At 38.3% G+C, this 13,981-nt stretch overlaps 1 protein-coding gene across 1 annotated transcript in view; it reads left to right on the top strand.

The window, feature by feature from the left end:
- The first annotated feature begins 1,486 nt into the window (after window positions 1-1,486).
- Window positions 1,487-13,981, top strand: part of LOC125226280 (four and a half LIM domains protein 2) — a 45,691-nt gene continuing 33,196 nt past the window's right edge. The window contains exons 1-3 of the mRNA XM_048130211.1: window positions 1,487-1,724; window positions 2,301-2,490; window positions 6,374-6,548. Coding sequence (XP_047986168.1) covers window positions 1,573-1,724; window positions 2,301-2,490; window positions 6,374-6,548 — 517 coding nt within the window. The 5' untranslated portion in view covers window positions 1,487-1,572. The remainder of the gene's footprint in view (window positions 1,725-2,300; window positions 2,491-6,373; window positions 6,549-13,981) is intronic.

Here is a 13,981-nt window from a genome sequence, read left to right on the forward strand (position 1 = left end):
AAATTTCCCCTTCAAACCCTCTAATAACGTGAAAAAAAAGAAAATGCTGACATCCCTCTTATCAGGAGCAGGAAGTGAGTGCTCCAATTGCAAAGATGGCGTACAACGTGGCGTCTTTCAATATTTTCAAGTATTATGCGTTCTTTGGAAACTAAAAATCATTTGAAATACAAAATTACCAATGTAATGCATGTATGTTGAGTTCAACGTAGTTTAAAACATGAAACGACTTTAAGTGCCCATTCTAGTGCGATTGCGAGTCATATAACTCGAATCAATCCAATAACAATACAGCCCATATCCAACCCGATTCTAGCCTGGTTAAGTAATGAAATCCCGTGTTTAACTAGGTACCTACTACTTACTTTATTTTCCAAGCGATGCTAACGCAACTTACTTTAATTATGCAATATATAATTACACACACAATGAATTCACAAATTAACACTGTCAATTTAAATTTAGTTGGTTGCAAAGTTCAATTAATTTTGTATTAACAAATAAAACGCAGCAAACCTGATTGAAGTGTTGTTAGCTTAGTTGGCAGAGCGATGCTAGGTTTGTGATCCAAACTCGCGATTTTGACTTCCGACAAACCCGAGACAGTGAATAACTTCATATTCGGTTTGTCACAAAGTAATCATAACTGAACTGAACCGATAGTTACCTAGCACTAGTAGGCATAGTTGTTTGACTTGTGAACAGAAATCATGAACATTTAAAGCTTACATCTCATTGGGAAGTGGAGCGAAACTGCACTTTTAATAGTGCATCACCGACCTTGCATAAACCAGTAATTGTTGACCAATAAATAGGGCAGCGAGTTTCTTGTAACACTCGTGTCGAATGACCCAAATATTAGAGCACAGTTTCGAGTGCTCTGACGCGCAAATATCATTTACTGACACCGATACAGATTTAACTAAACCAAATCTTAAGACTGAAATAATTCCTAATGGTTTCCTATAACCATTTGATCTAATGTTCTCGTCGAAATTGCTATGTTCTAATGCAAATATATAAACACACTTAAGTGAAATATCAAGTATGTTCCTTACATAGCTACCTAATAGCTATACCTACTTAATTCAGTATTTAGTTGTACTCTAAATCGGCATCTATATATTTTAATTACGACTCAACAGATCAAACGTCTATTGATTGATTGTATCGTATTGTTATATCAAAAAGATCCGATAGGTATACCTCTTAGCGCCAAGTAGCCTTGCCAAACTATGACAGAATGCTAAAAATGGAAATATTTGGCATCATATACAAAAGCAATTATCTCCTTAAGCGGGTAAGCCAAGCGCCGGATCGCTGCGGCCCAAGTCCTGGCGGCAGCGACGGGCGACTCCGGGAAACACGCGATTCTCGGGTCGCCTCGCTCGGGAGCCGCCCGCGCACCTGCCCTCTCCGTCACTCTTCCAAATTTAAATCCCAAACTCCCCCCACCGACGACGCTAAACATTCTGGAATAATTCCCGCTATCCTATACCGGTGCTCGCCATTCGAATTCGGGTCGCGACCGCGTCGTATCGCTTTTTGTAATCAGGCAGATCGACTGCTGCCATGGCCGACGTTGACGTTCAAGTCCAGTACACCACCACGGAGAGGAAGACCAGGAAGGTCAAGAAGTCCTCGAAGCGTAGGGAGTCTAAGGATGGCGAGGTCACCGTCACGGAGCTCGAACAGACCACCACCAGCAACATCAACGACGATGGGTATGTGTGCGGTGGCCAAACTCCCTTGACCCTCAGTGCGACAGTGTCTGTGCAGCCAAGTGTCGATTACCGTGCTCGACCTTTAGTGACATGTACATGATGTTTACATTCGTAGGTTCGCTATTGGCCACCCTCACATACCCGACCTAATCCAAGGTATTTATAGGCATAGTTTCATACTAATCCGCACAACAGTGAACCTGGATAAAAAACAACCAAAACATGAAATATGATATTTTAAACCTAAATAGTTTTAGGCCCCTAGAAACCCTATAATATATATGTTTCTGAACATTAAATATGAATCATCCAATAAAGTATAAAGTTTCCATGTAGGTCAAAGTTACAAACCTTGCACTAAGTTCTTAATCCCTTATAACCTAGCTTAGGTTAACCATTTGGCAATGATCACTTACGTTTTGCCAAAATTTCTAAAAATACAACATTGTTATTTACCTGTTTTCCTATCTCAACCACGTGATAACTGATTCAGTTTCAAATTTAATTATCGCCTCGCCTTCGATATCGGCTCCCAAATTCTTATGTTCATTTTCGTTGTCCCCAGCTAATTTTCAGTGGCGAATACACCAAGGCGATGAACAAGGACTGGCACAGCGGGCACTTCTGCTGCTGGCAGTGTGACGAGTCGCTGACCGGGCAGCGGTACGTGCTGCGCGACGAGCACCCCTACTGCATCAAGTGCTATGAGAGCGTCTTCGCTAACGGCTGCGAGGAGTGCAACAAGACCATTGGCATCGACTCCAAGGTAACCACCAACTGCTACAATGTACCTAAGTACCTACACTAGGTCTAGCATAGGTTCTATTCTCGCGAGTTCATACATATTGCGAGACTTCAAGTATGTGGATGCACGTGAGAGCGTCTGTTTAGCGAAAGCGTCTGATCTGTTAGTTTTGGTCTCTCAAGCGACTCCAGAATTGTACTCTACTCATACTGCCCGATCTGACTGAACATTCGTGGGTTAAGCGCAGGACCTTGACTCAAAGCTAGTAGAACTGTCTTAGAACTCTAATTAAGTCACCCTAATGGATGAAAGCTGCCCAAATATGCTGCCAAAAAGCTGACAAAACCAACTTACAATACCTCGTCTGTTATTGTGCTTGGGCGGCGGTAATCGCTTACCATCAGGCTAAGTATTCGTCTGCTTGTTTGCGTACATCATAAAAAACAAGCATAAACCATGTTGACAGGTGTTACAGTGGGAGTTACTGTAGTTTACTAATAGAACATTATGACAGTCTGAAAAACATGCTGTCAAAGTTGGCTCGTTATACCGTGTTGATAGTTCGCAAATCATTGTCAAAGCCAAAAGGCAAATCTCTAAGTTGATAAATTGCCATCCAGGCGTGCGCTATAATAGAGGCTCATTATTAGTATCAGTAGTTGAATACTATTGCCTGAATTAATGCAATTGTTTCAATAGCCTTTTTAAATTCTTCCTTATGATGGAAAACAATCAGTAATTGTAAATTGATAGCAAAATATCAGTGTATTTGTATTGAAATAAGATGCCTGGCATTCTGAGCTTTGTTACGGCCGATCAAATTTAGTTATGTCACTCCAGCCGGCCCAGATTCCTCGGGCGTACCTCTGCACACGGCCCCAGCGCCCGTGCCAAGCCAACGTGGGCACGCCACGCCAAACACTACACATTTATCTCCACACCCGACGAATGACTTTTCCTGTCCGAATAACAGCTGCAACTTGTCGCTGTTTACTCAATCCTTAAGATACCTAATTAATAAACAATCCACGAGACCACTTTCTCCATTGCCTAGAAGATAGACAGATTCTGATCTGGCAAATCCAAACTGAGCTCATTTCCTCAGCGAATTTGACCTTTAAAAGATTTATTACAAGTAGCTTTTATTGTACATGTTGGCTTCTTGGTTCGTGTTCAAATTGCTGAAGTCGAATAGGTCGTTGTTTACAATGAAACATAAGACCGTGTAATCCTGGCATAGCAGCAGCTCATGTAGCACTAACAGCTACAAATAACGCTGAAATAAAAGCTAGATTCTTGTTTACGAACAGCGAAATAAATCATGGAAATATTATTAGAATTATTTTGCAGTTTTGTTTTGACTTTAACAAATTGGCGAGCGGTGCGAACAAACGCCTGCCGAATCTATTTCCGAGCTGGATACAGTTTTAATGCCGACCTTGGGCCTTCGCGGGATCTGTCAGTAATTCTTTCGGGATTTATTCAAGACTCCCCGCTAAGTATTTCGTAATCGGTAAAAATAAACTTTCATATTTTATTGACATTACGACATGCGAGTTTTAAACGCGCTGAGAGCCGCGCAGGAATAGATCTGGAATGAGGGGCGCTTTATTTTGAAACCTGAACAGTGAAGCATTCGTCAACCGCTACGTGATTTATTTGAATTCTTCTCGTGTTCTTACGAACTGTTAAAATATGAAATACAGTGTATTTGAATTATTAGGCTAGGTATTATTACATTAAACTCAATTATTTGGTCAGTGAACTTTATATTGATGTATGTAATAGAATTCGATAGTATGAATGTTTGTCTTAAAACGTGAATCATATGACTGGAAATAACTCGAGATTGTAGTTATGACGTCTGAGCTGCGGCTCGTATCGATTTGCGTCTGATATAAGACGCGAAATTAATGTACGCTGTAGATTAAATATGAATGATTGGAACAGGAAATTGAGGGATAACTAAGTGTTAAACCAAAAACAGCTGGTACATGGTACATACTTACATAAGCAGTTTTCAGGATAGGCCAGTCAGAAGGAATCAGAACAAGAATTAAAATACAGAAATCTCAGTCACAAACTGAACTTTTCTCGGATTTATTAAACTACTTTAAGTCATTAGCAACTACAACAAATTAAGACATTAAATTACCAGTCGTTCGAATGATAGATGTCCCCTTCATTCTTAATTAAATACTGCAAGGCGAGCCATATAGTGTGGCGAACAGCTCTCAATCAAAGTGTAGCTCAGTAATTACCACCCACTCATATGGGGATTCACAAGAGTTCCGTGCTGGAGTGGAAAAACCAATACTTTACATCTAATTCTCGTATGTCACAGAGCTCCCGAGTGATCACGTTAGTACGAAATGAATGTCTTATTTGTATGAACAGTGATGTATAAAAGCGAACTAGATAGACCAAAATTTTAATCAAAATGTTTGAGTTCTCATTGAATCAATTTCTTTAGCCAATTGGCAACAATATTTATTTTCTTTTGTATGTTTGTAGAGTAATTGGTGTATGTTTAATATTCGTTGAATTAAAACTTCTAGTTACTTTAGTTGTTAAAGTGGACCCTAGGCTCCCAAAAGCCGTGGCAAATGCCAGGAAGGGGATGATAAAACTTATACATAGGTAGTTGCAATGCTCTCTGTGGTTATTGATAGGAAAGAATACTACAAACAGAAAATAAGGGCATGACAGACTAAGATCCTACCCAATAAAGTTTTGCAATTGCGACTATGATTAAAAAAAAATGTGCCAAATATGATATTTAAAATTGCCCTACAAGTACCTACTCTACATTTCACGATTATAAAGATGTTCTGAATACGTGCACCAAATACTACTTACCCTTGACCAGTTTTTTTAATTTTTTATAACCTATTTGTTAATTTAATATCATGTCAGTACATATAACTATTTTTAAAAACCGGGACTTAATCGCGTATAACTACATATTAAACTGACCACGACAACCCGAGACCACGGGGACAACGCCGTCCTTGAAACGTTGGAGGTCAGTTTAATATGTAGTTATACGCGATTAAGTCCCGGTTTTTAAAAATAGTTATGTGTAATAATCGTGAAAGTTTAAATCAGTGTATGTCATGTTTTGTAGATGCTAATTATACCTACTACTTCCAATTTTGAATCGCGTACTCATCATCGTTCCAAGAAAATTCATTACACAGAACAGGTTTGGCAATAGGTATTATTTTAGATATTAATTAGTTATGTCATTTTGTTTTGGGTGTCTTATTCGTACGTAATTATTAATATGGTTTCATGGAGACAAAACCTATATAATTTTTCATAAATATAATGATGTTATTACTCAGAATTGACGAAGAGGATTAGAATACTGATAAACAAATTGATGTCACATCATTCAACGTTCTATTAAATTAGTCTCATTTAATGATAAATGACATACTTACACGAAAACGCCATTAGAGAATTTCCATAATTATGATGTGGCCTGCTGATAACGTAGGTAATTTGTTTCGCAAACTTCATTTTTAATAACAAACAACATGTCATTGTAAAATGAAACAAATACGTATATATACATACATACATACATACATACAATCACGCCTGCATCCCACTAAATAATATGCTGTATATATAAGATGATGAAAATGCTATATATCGGCAAAGTAGCAGGCGACCCGCCTAATGGAAGTGGTTATCGTCGCCCAAGCAACATTAAACTACTTATTCACAACTAAGTAATCTACTTAGGTACTTCTTTTAAAAGATAACGTTATGTGCCGGAAGCAAATGCGCCTTTACTCCATTTCGCTCTACCCTGATTGCGCGCTCGGGCTGGCATTGCCTTGCCTGTTGGTCCTTCGTAACACCAACACATACTCAACGCTGTCCACATTTCCAGGACCTGTCGTACAAGGACAAGCACTGGCACGAGGCGTGCTTTCTGTGCGCCAAGTGCCGCGTGTCGCTGGTGGACAAGCAGTTCGGCTCCAAGCTGGACAAGATCTACTGCGGCAACTGCTACGACGCGCAGTTTGCTAGCCGCTGCGATGGCTGCGGCGAAGTCTTCCGTGCTGGTGAGTACTTGCTTCTAAAGCTAGGCCACATGCCCGTATCGTACACAACGGACGCATCCATAAGTTCCATAACGCATCGCATCCATTTCGTCAACTCAGGTTGCGGTGTATACGGCGTGGAGTGTGGACGCACTTGTGTGACTTTCTATAAGTACAAAGAATGACTCGGAAAAAATGTGATTTGAGAATTTATGTCGATTTTTTGCCGATAATGAATGGTTGTATACGCAGACTATGCAGACGTACACATACAAGTACAACGCCTATTAAGACGATGCATGTACTGTACAAATTAAAAAAGCGGCTAGGTACATTGTGGTATCTAACTGTGTTCTTGCATACCTACGTATTGATCCAGACGACACTACAGTATTGGCATTTTTACTGTGTCTCACCGATACAATAAAGGAGGACCTTTTTTGAAAGTTTTTGAGTTGGTTGAATATTTTGTGTTGGTTGAATACTTCAGTTAGAATAGTTCAGTTTAAAAACATGAATTATTTCTCAGGATTTTGTCACCTACCTAAATTATTTTAATTTGAAGCAGCTTTTTATATTTATTACCTCCGTAAGCTCCATGCTTCAGTGACATGTCAACGTCCTCATCTCTGACACAATGCCTATTTAAGCGTGACTTGTTCGATCCGCTGCCGGGTGTATATTCCTTATAAAGTCTCCAGCCAGTAGCTCAACAAGGAGGCGTAAAGGCCGCGATTCAAAGAAAACGACCAATGCCAATGCCGTAACCTCGGCCGTTTTACTTTTAAAACCCTTTATGGGCTTGCACTGGCCGTATAGTAAATTTGATTGAGTTTTTAATGACTCATTTTACCGCCTTTTTAAGTTGAACGAGTCGGTGTTGCTTATACTAGTCGTTAGTGTGTTTTCACATTACCCGATCTGATATCGGATGTAGGAAGGATTTCAAAGGAAAAAATCAAAAACGGCGGCGTAACTATATGGGATATCGGTCCGACATCCGATATGGGATCTCATAATGTGAAAACTGAATTATGTGGATAACATGTAGATAATCTTTAATCGTATTAAAGCAAATCCAAATTGAATCACAGCTCTGACATAATATGCCCATAAGAGTAATCTAATCGCAAATTAACTCGCGAAGCGAAACGAGGGAAATAAGCAAAACAGTCGTAAATTGTGAGCGAAACGGCGCCAAACGAGCGGATCTGGTCGCCTAGCCGAATTGACAATCATTGACGCTAGACGCTGATCGAAACGCAGTCTGGCTCTGTCGCGCCAACTCGGAGGAGCGATAGAGATAGCTAGCCACGATAACGATATTATCGTAAGCGTTTATACTTTTGGCTAGGTGCCCTGGTCGCGTAGTGTCGCTGTGCACTTACATGGCCTCTCTAATTGAAATTGGAACATCACTAATGGATTGAAGAGGATTGTTTGTCTCTGGTTTCTAATGTTTCTATGTGTTTAATGGGGACATTGGGGACCCTGGCCGTGGAGCGGAATTTTCCGTATGGAATGACAGGTGTGGACACTTACTATGCGTTTGCAGAGAGACTTCTGTTACGAGTATGTACATGCAGAAACTGAATGATAATTCAGTGCGTCTAAGGTTAGCCTTAAAACGTTTTCACAGTATCCGACCCGATATCAGATTCCTTTAGTACCGTTTCGTAACTAAAAATTGGTAACCAGCTTCGAAACAGGAAAAAATCCCAATTCGTAACTGGCTTCAAATTGGGACTTTCCCATTACCGATTTGTAACCACGTTTGGTAACCGGCTTTGAAACGGGAAAAAGAATCCCGTGTTGTAACTGGTTACAAAATGAGACTAAATCATTACCGATTCGTAACCATGTTTGGTAACCAGCTTCCAAACGGGAAAAAAATATCCCGTATTGTAACTGGTTACAAAATGGGATTTTTTTTTGCCGTCGTGAATAGGGGCTGTCCATAAATTACGTCATCGATTTTTTCAGATTTTAGACCCCCCCCCCCCCCTATAATCATCCTATCGTCATATCTTAATGACCCCCCCCCCCCCCCCTTCTCCCAAAATTGACGTCATTACCAGTTTGACAAAATAAAACATTGCAGATTTGAGAAAAATAGGGTATTATATGATTAAAACACTAGAATCATCTTTTATTATTTTTACTTTGGCAATAATCATTGATATAACTACTTATAATAAATACATAGTATAAAACAAAGTCGCTTTCGCTGTCTGTCCCTATGTATGCTTAGATCTTTAAAACTACGCAACGGATTTTGATGCGGTTTTTTTAAATAGATAGACTGATTCTTAAAGAAGGTTTATATGTATAATACATTTAAGTACCACGGGCGAAGCCGGGGCGGGCAGCTAGTATTATATGTAATATTATTGTTAGAGTATTTGTAGTTATTACTGTATTTGTGTACATCTATGTTGCATTACTTATGTATGTTTATTATGAGTTATTTTTGTATTGTATGCGCCTTAGCCGCCTCTCACATTTGCAGTCTCACTTACTAGGTGTGCTGGAAGAAATTTCTTTTTAGAAATAATCTTTTTGTACGTGAAAAATAAACTATAAATAAATAAGAATGACGTCAATTTCGAAACACCCCGTCCCCATCTATCATTTACCGTCATCCGCAGACCAAACCCCCCCCCCCCCCTAATTTAGAATGACGTAATTTATGGACGGCCCCATACATGATTTATTCGAATAATGCTGACATTGAGTAATTTTTTAGGGTTCCGTAGTCAACTAGGTTGACTAGGAACCCTTATAGTTTCGCTCTGTCCGTCTGTCTGTGCGTACACCGTCCTAGCTTCGATTTGATAGAAACTCCGATCAGTAACTCGGGCCCGATACGTAACCAGCAACAAACAGGGAATTTTGTATTCCCGTTCTGTAGCCAGTTACAAAACTTAGTTACCAAACGGTACCACGCTGGCCCCATACGTAACCGGCTACAAACCGGGAATCTTGATTCCCAATTTGTAGCCAGTTACAAAACTTAGTTACCAAACGGTACTACTCTGGCCCAATACGTAACCGGCTACAAAATGGGAATCAAGATTAGCTGGTTACTAAATTTTGGCTACCAAACGGTACTAAACCATCACTAGGAAGGATGTCAAAGGCAAATCTCAAAACTGTTGATATACGTATAGCATATCGTTATCGGACAGGAGAATGTGTAAAGTCATCGCGATTTTGATCCAAAATAGAAGTTTTAGTTTACCAAGTACGTGGATTTTGTCACACGCGAAATGAATTTGACTCGATAAACAATAAACATACAGTTTAAAATAAAATAAAATCTTTACTATGATAGTCGCATCTCGCATAATTCATTCTCGATTTCTAATTAAAATATCCATGCAGGCTCCTATAGAAATGTTTTCTCTATTGTGTTTAACATAAAATAAAAACCAAAAGCTAATTTAATCCTCGTACATGATACCCGGTGTTTCCTTTCATCGATATTTCGGGCAGACTGATGAGGGCGATGAAACACCCGGATATTTTAGTGCCATCGACTTTGTTTAGAAAAACCACAAAACACATCTATCTACATTATTATGGGAATTGCTTTTAGACAAGCATCGATTTCATATTGTATTCGATGATAAAAGATTTGAAAAATGCAATCAGATCAACATTTTTTTATTCTTTAACTACTTGATTGTAATGTACAGTCAACCAATTGGAACCTTAGGCCACTCTACAACCATGTCAAAATGACAAGCAGCAAGAGATATCTTACAAACTGATTTATAGCGTCACTATGACATAGTTCTACAGTGGCCTAGGGTTCCAATTGGTTGACTATACTTACATAAGTATATGCCATATGGTATCTCCATTAGTTTCTTGGTTAGTATCTACGAGGACTAACAGTCTCATTCGGAAACTTAATCAATATCAATATAATATTAGTTTGATAAATTTATTATAGCGAATGAGGAAGGTCCTCTATTACTACAATTTCGCCTTGATTGGAGTAAAAGAGATAGGTATTTGCTGAGGCAAGCGCTCCCAATACAATTTCCATATAAATTTCCTACATTTCCTATGCCTTTCAGAATGAATTCCTCGTTCTCTCTTGATAGTCTTGATAGATGATGTCACTTGTTTGGGTTCAATTGGAAGCCTATTGAATCATCTGCGTTGACCTGCGTGGCTTCTTTATCGAGTTAATTGGAAATCTGTATCGATTTTGTTGTGTATTCGATAACAGAATCAACCCTTGCCCTATTTATAATATTTATATAGGTACTGAAATTTGAAACTAATAAATCTTTTTAAAATTGAAAATGTTTCGTCTCTGTTGCGTTATTCCGGCATTTTGCCTCGTCTCATGGGAGTCGGCGGCACATAGGCACTAATAGTTAACGAAAACGATTGCTATCAGACCTTACAATCTATATTATCTACAATTATATTATTTTTGTACTAGATATAATCCTCAATTTAAATGGGTGACTATACGTAGTTGGCCACTCTATAATAAAATGATAAACCTTCAATGCAGTTTTGGATTTACGACCGGTAATAAATTATTCCCATATGCATTCACAACGCTACCTAAGACCAATAATTAAGTTTTTTGTCTCGAATGCGATATTTTGAATTGCTTAATTAATAGATTATTTTTGTTTGCCATCCTCTTTGCAGAGTGCCATGGTCAACTGCTGACATCAGATTTGTCCATTAAAAGATTCTAATCCTAGAAATATCAATTGAAGTAAATTACTACCGTAGAGACTACAACAATAACCAAGTTTTTGTTAATCTCAGGCCGAATGTCTTTTCAAAGACACCCACGTTCACGCGATGATCCAACCGAATCGCGGAAGCGACCCAATGACTCATGTAATTACATCGATTATTTTAATTTTAACACCAAACTCGAATTCTCATAGTTTTAGATAAGTTCCTTCTCATTCTTACAATCCTTGTGCGACTTGACAGAGAAAGAGATGGAGTAGGACCGGTAAAAGCTCCGTTGTAGGTAACTGTTTTAGATAAACACTTAATCCGTTATAAGGATGACTTCGAAATAATGTGTTGTCTTGTCTAGTAAGACTAAGGCTACAGCTGTGTAAGTAACCTAAGCACACATTCATGGATCAAAGTATTACTGTCTTCAGACAATTGACCTTTGAAACTTCGATATTCGTGGAAATCGGTGATGTCAGGAACATATTTTATGTAACCTAACTGCCTTGCGCTGACCTATGTAATGAATGACTAACATAGTTGGTGCATTTTATACGTTCGAGTTATGCAATTATTTTTGTGAAAATCTTAAGTTCATCCTCAACCCATCTAGGAGGGTAGAAAATCATTGATATTATTGAGAAGCTCAATAATATCAATGATTTTAAGAAATTCAATACAAATAAGGGATCAAAGATTGTGTGCAGTATTTTGAATAGGTAACTTAAATTAAGAGTTAACCAATAGAAACGGAGTATTTTACCCTTTCCCATTGCGTGTCATCATCTGTTATCGCTTTAAAACGTCTACTCAAACTTACCTTCAAGCGGCTGTCGCTAGGGAAAGTATAATCCTCTTTGAAACATATGAATTTGTGCGCTTTGCGAGGTAAAACATTTTCACCGGGAAATCTCAACGAGAAGAGATACAGAGCCGCAAAGTTAAGTGTTTAATTAAAATGTTGCCGCAGTAAAACGACGGATTCGGTTTTCGAATATTCTGCATACTTCCAATACTTTTATACCACGTCGGTGGCAAACAGGTAAACATTTAAAACTATTAAAAAAAAAACATTATTAATGTCGCTTAACTTAAAACTAGGAAAAAATCATTGTGCTATACGGTTTTTTTTGTAATATAAATTATATTACAATCAACCTGAAAGGAGAATGAATTTACCCCAGTTTATAGTACGACACAATCTATACCTACTTATCCCAAAAGACGTCCAATAGAACAAAATGTCAACAAACATGACACAACTTATGTCCATTACAATTTGTCAAGTGTCACAGTGTCAGGTGAATCACTTTGCGTGGGCGTCGTCAGGCTCTATAATCTCTATGATGCCGTAAATTTACGATCAATAATAGTACTTAATAACATGCCGGATATCGATTGACCTTGAGATTAAGCTCTATTTAATAAGCCCTATAAAACTTTGGGAAACTATGTTAGGCGTTAGTGACAGTCTACCTCCACAGTCCTCGTGTACAAAATTTTGTACATATTCCAAAATTTATTTTTCCCCTCACTAGCTCGGAAAGACGTGTTTTGTCCTTTAATACCAGCGGGTAAAAACGCATTTTATCCACTAGTGGGTAAAGTAATTTGACCTTGAATAAAGTCAAACTAACTGCTTTAAAATTGATAAAAGTAGGTGAATCTAGTAATTAAGATGATTTACCACCTGCGGAACTACTGGAAGCAGTGATTAACGCATTTTTTTGCGTTGTAGTTTCCTCGCTATAGTGAGGGGAAAAGTTTTGTGTTACACTCGGGTGCAAATGTATTTTACTTCTCGTGTGTTAAAAAACTCGCAAGTTCAGAATTCTATTTTCGAACCACTCGCTTCGCTCGTGGTTCAACTATAGAATCCTTTCACTTGCTCGTTTTTCAATTCCACACTCGGCGTTAAAATACAACTTTGCCCCCTTGTATAACAAATAACTATTGAACCTTTGCTGAGTAACAAAAGGTTCCATATTCAAAAACAAAACAAATGCTTCCAGGACTCACGAGGTTAAAGTGGTAGTTTGTTTGCAGATAGTGATCTGCATGGTGATCAAAGTTTTGTCATAAAGATGTAAGATAAAAGTGAGGGGGCAATTTGACTATCTTAATCGGATTGTGTTGGCAAACTATTAGATTGTTTCATTTCAACTAACTGCTGCGGCAAAAATGACGTTCCTGGCGGTCGCTTTCTGATAAATATCATCGTAGAAATAAGTATCTAGGTTTCATATAATTTATTTCTTTATGTAAGTATATTCAAATACCATAAAATGTCTGAAACAATTTCACGTGGTCAGTTACTAATTCATAAAGTGTAGAAAAACAAAGCGAATGTATTTTAATCAGTGTTCACTTGGTCGCGTATTTTCTAACAAAATTTAAAATAATGACAATATTCTCATGGAAAAATACTCTCGCAATATCGATAAATCACGCGCGGAGTCTTCCCTGATTTCCATACAAAAACAAAATCATACCCACTTGGAAATAAAGGCGTGGGCACATCATTAGTATAACCAATACCGCACACATTGGGAAAACCCACCTTTTTCCTTATTCCTAGATCCATAAAGTTGTATTCTGGCTGTTTATTTTTTATACAACTGCCTGCATTGACAAATTTGTCAAAACAGAAAGCAGTGTCGCTACTAGTCGAAGCGAAACAGCGAATTTGTATGAAGATGAATTAGTTCCAAATTTGCCCGCTTGCTTCAATA

The sequence above is a fragment of the Leguminivora glycinivorella genome, chromosome 5 (genome assembly GCF_023078275.1).
Source record: "Leguminivora glycinivorella isolate SPB_JAAS2020 chromosome 5, LegGlyc_1.1, whole genome shotgun sequence".
NCBI lineage: Eukaryota > Metazoa > Arthropoda > Insecta > Lepidoptera > Tortricidae > Leguminivora > Leguminivora glycinivorella.